Raw genomic sequence first — 8,625 nt, 5'->3', positions numbered from 1 at the left:
CCCCGAATTGACTTCCTGTTGTTTGTTTTACGAAAATGCCAGCTGATCTTTTAGTGGCATTCTTAACGACATATTTGACCTTCGGAAACGAAAGGAATTAATTTTTGAGTGTTTCGAAATTTCGCCAAAAAACCCTGCAAATTTTATTTTCGACTTAAGCCGAACCATCAGAACAGATGGCAACGGAAACAGTAAACCGTTGGTTTCCTCTGTTGTAATCGGCTTTTGTTTTCTGAGCAAGAAATAAGGTCAATTGGGTTTTTCATAGCCTTACGTGTTGAGCCACAGGACAGGATTTTCAGAAAACTGACACAAGCTTGGAAATTCAGGTCGCTAAAATTTTCGGCGACATTTTTTCAAGCTTCAGGATAAACTTGCCTCAAGTTGCTGAAAAAGGGAGCAATGAAACAAGCTTGTTTAGTTGATCGTTTATCTCATCAATTTTTATTTTAATTTGACACCTACAGATTGTGACTGAATGTCGTCTTACTTTAAATAAACATATATCAAGACAAGGCCAATGGCACGTGAATTCTCGGAAACGAGCATTCGGAGAAAGGCGTCTCGCACAATAACGCTTTGTTTGATGCATTTTTCCTAGAAGGTAAAATGAATACATAGGAAACGAAATAAGGCTCCTGTTCCTTGCTATAGAACTGATTTGTCGTTTTTTGAGGATCTCTCCGGTTGTTCCATGTTTGTTCTATCTCATCAAGCTTTCCCCTTCTCAGTTATATCTGGTTTAACGACAGCAGTCAGTGATAGGAAATTACGTAATAAGAAATACGTAAGATTCGCAGAAACAGAGCTCACTTTTTTCAGAGAACTGGAATCTTACCAAAAAAGATTCGATTACTACCGGCTTGGAGTGCCCACTAAAATACTCGTCTTTTGTTTCAGGTATATATTAGCAGGATCGTAATCATTACCATATTAGGATCAGATGACCTTCCATGCTTGTGTCTGTAAGGTTTAGCTGACAGCTTTCATCATTTTTAACTGTTAGCAGAGAAAAACGGTGCTTTTAATTAAGAGTTAAAAACTGGAAGCAATTAGTAAATTCCCAGGGTCAATGTTTCTGGGAAGTAAATTCTAAAAAACATCGACTTTTGTTTGAAAGAATGCAGTGAAAGGAAATAAAATAATATTCTCAGGAAAAAAACATATTTTTCGAAGAACAGCATTTTAAGCTAAACAAAAAACATGGTCACTATCATCCTGGGCACCTAAGAGAAAATGTAAGTTCTCGAATGGTTTTAGTGGCTTAACACACTTGTTACAATTCGGATTCATGAGCTAAAAAGTTTGGCGAACGGAACTCTTTATAAAGGTCGTTTTAATACACGACAGGTAGGTAAAACAAGCTACCGACCCTTTGAAACGTGGTACGATAGCCATAATTTTTGTAAAGAAATAACCGTGCTGTTTTTGGTCCATAGGCGCCTATTTTCAGAGAATCAATTTTGTAGACATTTATCTGATCAACAAGGGTTGAAACACGTGTCACTAGCTTGACAGTTTAACGATTTTTCCACGAAAATCTTTCAAGTATGGCAGGTAGTTTTCAGGATAGCCAGAAAAGACATTACGTCATTTTCTCAGAAACATCTATCTTTCTGGGAATACGGAGCCGCACCCAACAATCAAACAATAAATCGCCCCTCTAAGAGCCTTATTGGTGGAAACTTGTGTAAGAAATCAATGCAACTTTTTTATTGGCTCTTCATGGGGAATAGGGTTGGCTAAAATTTCTTCATTTTCTAGTGCAGACGCAAAGCTCAAACCACGCTTTGCCCCAAATTGTAGCAGCAGAGTTATCAGTAGAGTTCCTGGCTTTCAATTTCGTAGAGATGAAGTCACTTTTTGTTCTCGCTTTTCTTCTTTGCTTCTCTGTCGGTAAGTTCATCAGAATCTTGAATTTGTCTCCCATCATGATGCATGTTTAAGTGTACTGAATGTATTCGTGCTCCGAGCTGATTTCTGTGTCAACGCGTACGTAATCATTTCACTTTGCTCGGATTCAGCGTTAGGCGTTTAATGACGCCACAGGCAGAGATGATAAGCGTGACTATAGAACAAAGCAGGGAACTCCACGACGGAATGAAATTTCAATTTCAACATTACAATAAGCGAGACGAGATTGACTTGGAAACCTTCGTTTACCTCCAGGCAATCGACTCGGTAGCACGCGACGAGGATATTTAACAAAAATACTGGAAATGCCGTGTTCTGTTTTCTAAGGTCGTTCCAAGGAAAAAAATCCCTTTCCCTGAATTTCATTTGAGTGGATTTCATTTCCATTTTCATTGCTAGCTAACCTTTGTTCCCTCTCTAAACAACTTCCTTCGTTCATTTGAGAACATTGGTTTTCCGATGTTACTATCAATAGTTTTAACTGACAAACACAGCAATGAAAATGCTAGCTTTTCGTCACAATTCAATCCTATTTCTGAGGCGATTTATGCGTTCCGAACAGATATTCACCGAATTGAGCCGCCGGCTGCTCCTGATCAACTCTCTAGTTGCAAGATTTCTATCGCCAACCATGCGCTTGATGGATGAGATGGATTCCTTGCAAAACTCCTGTCTCTCGCACTTGTTAAAACGCAAGGGCCTTGCGACACAAGTTCAGCAATATTAATACATACATACTACTTGTTATTGTCACCTCAGAACCTGAAATTTCGATGAAAAGTTTGTTGTATGTTCAGTTGCCGAAGGCCTCAAATGATGCGCCTTGGATTCTGAGAAATTTAATTTTACTGCGTAGAAGAGGCACTAGATTTTTTTGCAGCAAAATGTCACAGTTAAACTTTCGTTACACGAAAAAGCTTTATTCATTTTTTAGAGGGATACAGCCTGGAAGTGATCAGTTTGCCCTGTAAAAAAGACCCAACTACGAATCGGAACACTTGGGTAAATTCTGCAGGCAGAATTCGGAGCATAATTCGCTACTTGCTGTGTAAGTGAGCATTCTTCGGGAAGAATACGGCATCAGTTCGAGCAGAACGAAATGCTATATGATCTTATTTTGCTCTTTAAATGGAATATTTGCCCCTCCGAAAACTGAAGGAATCATTTTCCTGTATTTCGAAAGTTTGAGGTGATATTTCGCTGAACAAAACTATTTTTCCTCTCAGTTTAATTCGAATTTCTGGGACCGTAACGCTGGTGTCCATAATGTGCCTAAACGACGCACTGTGTTTCCAGTGCCGAAACGCACTGTGTGTCTTTATTAACTGTGAGACGACAAGCATGCAGCCGCAGAGAAAGCATCTAACTTTGTATTCAGTTAGGAATTAATGTTTTCATTTTTAAACTTAATATTAGACGAAGACAGACTTTGCAACAATGGAGATAGAAAACATTTTAAGTCATTTGGTGCTTCCATAAACAAACTTCTGATACGAAACTTCTTACGTTTTTCAGTATTTTTTTAACTCGCGGGAAGTCCAGCACGAAGTATTTGACAGACTCCGTTGAGCATCCTATGGTTGATGAAAAAAGAAACTCATTCGCAGTATGAGTGTTGTTTGTAGGCGTAAGATGGAGTCGCTGATCAAAAAAATATTCAAACGGTTGTTCATGTGTTTTCGCTTCAGGGTACGGCTTGAAGTGCTATGGCTGTGTTAGCACTAAGAGTTGGGATGACTGTGAAGACGTCAAGAGAGAGGTTACTTGTATTTCTGGGTTTGATCGCTGCTTCAAAGGTTATGCTAACATCAAGGGCGATGGCACGTCAGTGGAAGGCTATGAAAAGGGATGTTTAACCCAAGAATTGTGCGGTAATACCGACAAGATTGCCTTTTGTAAAGGAAAAGGAGAATGCAAAATCAATTGCTGCTCTGGGGATCTCTGTAATGCTGCTGCAACACAAATGGTCAGCGCTATCATCTTGATCGCATGCGCTTTGGCGTTGATGATACAGTAAAACGATTTCGGGATAGAACACGTTGTCGTTTAAGAGTTGGTAGTGTGAAACCTAACTGAAGGCTGAGAGTTGTGAGAAATCAAGCTCATGACATTTTTTTTTTCTTTTATTACTGTTTCGTATACTTTTTTATTTTACTTTGATTTTATACATGCTGTAATAGTTGTTTAGGCATTTTCAAGGAGTGTTTATCACTGTGTTAAGTCATGATCCCTATAATTTTTTACTTGTTTTTTTTTACCTTGATTTTCTAATACTGAGTTAAACTCATAGAGAACCTGAGTCTTTTAAATAATAAAGTTTACCGATGGCTTCGAGCGCCTACTTACGATATTTGATTTGGGTTTTGTGTCCCTTCCAAGCTCATCTGTCGCCCCGTTTTGTCCCAAAGTTTCAGGAAGGTCTTGATTGGTATCAGCTGATAGCTGATAACAGGCCAAGAGCATTCTGTCAGCTGTGAAATGCAGCCTGTTTTAACTAAAAACTGGAAACAGGAACCGAGAGGAATTATAATTAACCCGTGGAATTAACGGACAACGAAGAAAATGCGTTAAAAGTTAGACTCAAGTTAAACTATTTAATGAGAAGAAAAGTAACGTAAAAATCTCAGAAATATCCTTCTTTCAAGGAATTATGTTTCACGCAAATACAATCAAACGAAATTACTCAAACTTCACGTAAACACATTTCTTTCCAAAAATTCTGCCGTGCATCAAACCTTATACTGTCTATTAGGTCAGCCACGAGAGGATTGGAGCGGGGGCGCCCCAATCCTCTCGCGGCTGACCTGAATAGATAGCTTGCTCGCAGCTGGCAGGCTACATACCTATAAAGCCAAGGACAAACAGTCGCAACATCTTGCGGCATTGGTGTTGCGGGTTGTTGAAACATGTTGGCTTGGGACCTGATTAAACAAACGCAACATAGGAATAATGTGCTACTCATTTTTTCACCAATCACGCTTATTCCAAACGCAACATGTTGCGTCCTTTATAACTGGTTTCCCACGCAATAGGTTTTAAGGGGGGTCATGTTACCATACCCTAAAAAGGACTGCATGAGAACCCGGCATGTTTGTGCGTTTCAGTGACGGCTAAGAAAGAAATAATTTGAATTTAAATCCCCCTAGAATTCTTGGAGTCCATGATATGAACCTATTAGATACTTTACCCTGTTTACTTTTGGGTTTTTCCTTTCCTGACAGGCACTGTTTAACATTTGCTGAAGCTCAAAAACAGATGCAACATTTGTTTAATCAGCTGTGTCAAGAGCTTGAAATTCCCAGAAACCGTTTCTTCCAGGAAAATCTTTCACGCATGACAAACAGTTTCTTTAACTCTAAAAAGGAATTACGTCATTTTCTCAGAAACATCTCTTTTTCTAGGAATACGGAACCGCACCCAACGGCCAAACAATGACTTGTCCACGCTCACAACCTGATTGGTGGAAACTTTTCATGGAAATTAAATTCCATTATGTGATTGGTTCTCCAAGAATATGCTCAATGCATATGCATTATAAAAAAACGACCTATCCCTCAAATCGGCCTCTTTATTCTTTGTCCTCGGTGCGGGATATTTCAGAAATTAACGAGCAGACTGTCTGAGTTGGTTATCAATTTCTTTGCGATGAAGTCTCTTTTCGTTCTCGCTTTTCTTCTTTGCTTCTCTGTCGGTAAGTTATTTTCCCATTCCAATACCTGTTACTTGTTCACTAGCGTTCGCTGTAATAATTAGCGAGCATGCAGCTTCAGAACTGATTTCGTTTCAAAGTAAATTTACTGAGGCAGGCGCAGAGCGCGTGTTTCTCAAATGTTTGATAGGCGCGTTTAACATGTTTTATGGTACATTTTTAGGTAATTTGTTGTATATTATTGAAGCAGAACACACAGTTAATAATGTCGCTACCATCCAAACTTATCGTGTGGAGATAATCGCGTAGTTCGGGTGTATTTTTGAGACAAATTTTTCTTTTTACCATTTTTATGACTGATCAGAGGGCGAGTCAGTTTGCAAGCTACACTCAGGGAATGTAATTGCACAAAACATTATCAATAGTGAGTCGAGTTGGGCTCGGAACAACTTTACTCTTGTTGCTTATATTAAATGCGCAACACTCTCTCTTGTTGCTAGTTTTCTGCCGCTCCGCTACTCGTGACGCCGGCTAATTCTCGGTGGATGGTTAAATAATTTGTTAAAGGAATTTCTTATTTCCTGCAACTGTTTTAAAAAACGTAATATTATTGCGAGAAAATTCCAGATTGATAGGTTTGCAGTCAGTTTGTTCGCTCCCAATTACAGACCATTTCGATGGAGTGTGACCCGAGTTGGAGTTCGCCACGCAAATTAACACAGAAGTATGACAATTATCTATCGTTTCAAACCGCCTCCCATTTCACTTTGAAAACAAATTCTTAAACGTCGTCTCGTTCACAGCAAATGAATGTACGGTGCGCCAATATACTCAGTTTTCAGTTTCTGTACGAAAGGACACTCACCACAATACTTAGATCTTCCTGTGGCGAAGGCAAGAAACACTGCAATGTTCAACCGAAAACTTTTGCGTTTTATTTCTGCGTGGATAGTTTTTTTTTCGGGTCGCTTCGAGTAGGAAAAAGGGCAAAGTAAGATTTCAATAAATCAACAGCAGCTCTGACGTTCTCTTTCTTGCACTCATTTACCATCGACTGGTGGATAAAGGTAGACAAACTGTCTGTTGCTTTCATAAAGTAGTGTTTCTAGACCTGACAAACTGAACGAGATAAAGAAAACTTTGACGCGTTTAATACACCAGGCAACGCTTGAAATATCGCGGCAGCGTTGGGTCAATTGGTCTCAAAAAGGACGCTGTTGTACTATTTGAAACGATCTGACTAAATTTAACTAAATAAAAAAATCAAGGTGTTATTTAAGGTATTCAAGGTATTATATACTTAGCCATGTGAGACATACTTATCATCAACTGATACCATATGATTTACAAAACCCTCAGGGGCACATGAAGCTAACAGTCCTTAAAATCACCTCAAGATAAACACTAAACATTAAATCATGCATTTGTGTGTTTTCTATTCAGGCTACAGCTTGAAGTGCTATGGCTGTGTTAGCACTAAGGGTTGGGATGACTGTGCAGATGTGAAGAAGGAGGTTACCTGTAAGGCCGGGAATGATCGCTGTGGAAAAGTTTACGTTGAAGTAAAGAAAGATGGCGTATCAGGGGAAGAATATATAAAATCCTGCTTAACCAAAGAATTGTGCGATACAATCGACCAGTATCCGGCTTGCAAAGCGGATGGCGCCACATGTAAAGTCAATTGCTGCACAGGGGATCTCTGCAATGGTGCTGCAGTACAGATGGTCAGCGCTATCATTTTGATCGCATGCGCTTTGGTGGCTGTGTTGATTCAGTGAAAAGAATTCTCCTCAAAACACGTTGTCGTTTCATTAATGAGTCATTTAAGGACATTTTTGTGTGAAACCTAAGTAAAGAATGTTAATAAACTAAACAGTAAGAAGTCAAGATACATCTTTTTAGTTCAGTGAACATTTTATGAACGGTTGTTCTTTTCTTATGTATTGCATTGTAACTTAAATAAATGTTTCCAAAAAAGGTTTATCATTGTTTCTATGCTTATTTTACCTTATTTCTACTTTTATACATGATCATAGTTAATTGAGGGACTGGTTATGAAACTTTGTCATGAAAACAGCGGTGCTGCAATTTATGTTGGAAGGGCCACGACAGTGCACAATCCTGTGTGAATGTTCACACCAAAGTTTAATATCTTAACATGAACGTTTCTATTGATCAGTTGCTCCAACACATTTCAAAACCTATTGTAGTTTGTGCACTGTCAAGGCCAAAAATGCGAACAAAAACATATAACAAAGAAATTTGTCAGGCTTCATAACCATTGCCTTTTATTAACTATGGCATGATTTGGCGCTATTTTTTTCACTGCATATTTACAGTCAACCTACGTCAAGCTTGACAATAGCCGTATTCACATTAGAGGACGGGAAACTCGTCAGACGGGTAGCCCGTCTGACGAGTTTCCCGTCCTAGTGTGAATTCGCGATGAAAAAGTTATCTGACTTACCGACATGAATTCACATTAGGACGAGTTTTTAGGACGGGTTAAGATGCCGAGGTACTGGTGCGAGATGTGCATGGTTATCTAGCCAGCAGCAAACAGAACGCCCCTGGCTGTTTCTGGTATTTCCAAAGTATGCAGGCCTATATTTCAAACTGTCTCTTGGTCTCAAAGAAACGAAGCAATAATTTCTAATTTAAAAGTTCACTGGTGTCGAAGTATATCTTTCTTGAAAACCAAAACTTGAGGGCCATTATTTCCAGAACAAGAGCAAAAGGCTTATCTCGGCTTTCAGTTGATGACAACACAGCGGCAAAGATGTTTGTTTGTTTGTCAATCCAGGGTTTGTTTATCTGCGTTTTAGAACGTTTCGCCTTCTTCCTCAGCGCCATTTTGTTTTCCCAAAGTGCTCTGCTTTCGCACTAGTTCCAGTCTAATCGGCGCATTTTCTTCTAAAACTCGACCTGGAAACCTGTCTAAGTGTGAATTCGTGATGCATTTTGATGAGTTTCTCGTCTAGTCGGGAAACTCGTCTTTAAAAACTTGTCGACTCAGACGCATAAGTGGACGGGTAAATTTTGGACGAGTTTCTTGTTTAAAA

At 39.2% G+C, this 8,625-nt stretch overlaps 2 protein-coding genes and 1 long non-coding RNA gene across 3 annotated transcripts in view; 2 read left to right on the top strand and 1 right to left on the bottom strand.

Annotated features, from left to right (window-relative positions):
• Nucleotides 1–1,742: 1,742 nt before the first annotated feature.
• On the top strand, nt 1,743–4,248 carry LOC146459570 (uncharacterized). Its single transcript, XM_085089365.1, has 2 exons — nt 1,743–1,896; nt 3,603–4,248. Exons 1-2 carry the CDS (start codon nt 1,851–1,853, stop codon nt 3,929–3,931), a joined length of 375 nt encoding a protein of 124 aa, XP_084945491.1. The 5' UTR covers nt 1,743–1,850; the 3' UTR covers nt 3,932–4,248.
• LOC146459567 (uncharacterized) overlaps nt 4,106–8,625 on the bottom strand; it is a 26,540-nt gene continuing 22,020 nt past the window's right edge. Inside the window, exon 3 of the long non-coding RNA XR_014857886.1 lies at nt 4,106–5,367. This is a non-coding gene — a long non-coding RNA (uncharacterized LOC146459567). The remainder of the gene's footprint in view (nt 5,368–8,625) is intronic.
• On the top strand, nt 5,448–7,546 carry LOC146459569 (uncharacterized). Its single transcript, XM_085089363.1, has 2 exons — nt 5,448–5,605; nt 7,007–7,546. The coding sequence occupies exons 1-2, from the start codon at nt 5,560–5,562 to the stop codon at nt 7,339–7,341; spliced, it is 381 nt and encodes a 126-aa protein (XP_084945489.1). The 5' UTR covers nt 5,448–5,559; the 3' UTR covers nt 7,342–7,546.

Source organism: Pavona decussata, unplaced genomic scaffold, assembly GCF_977016875.1.
Source record: "Pavona decussata unplaced genomic scaffold, jaPavDecu1.1 SCAFFOLD_218, whole genome shotgun sequence".
NCBI classification, from domain to species: domain Eukaryota; kingdom Metazoa; phylum Cnidaria; class Anthozoa; order Scleractinia; family Agariciidae; genus Pavona; species Pavona decussata.
Note: the sequence above shows the minus strand (reverse complement) of the source record. Positions and strands in the feature narration are given on the sequence as shown.

Bases quoted from the DNA above. Each gene is read 5' to 3' on its own strand.
- LOC146459570 (XM_085089365.1), top strand. From the start codon at position 1,851: ATGAAGTCACTTTTTGTTCTCGCTTTTCTTCTTTGCTTCTCTGTCG. The intron at 1,897-3,602 runs GTAAGTTCATCA...TTTTCGCTTCAG, and splicing joins TCTTCTTTGCTTCTCTGTCG to GGTACGGCTTGAAGTGCTAT.
- LOC146459569 (XM_085089363.1), top strand. From the start codon at position 5,560: ATGAAGTCTCTTTTCGTTCTCGCTTTTCTTCTTTGCTTCTCTGTCG. The intron at 5,606-7,006 runs GTAAGTTATTTT...TTTTCTATTCAG, and splicing joins TCTTCTTTGCTTCTCTGTCG to GCTACAGCTTGAAGTGCTAT.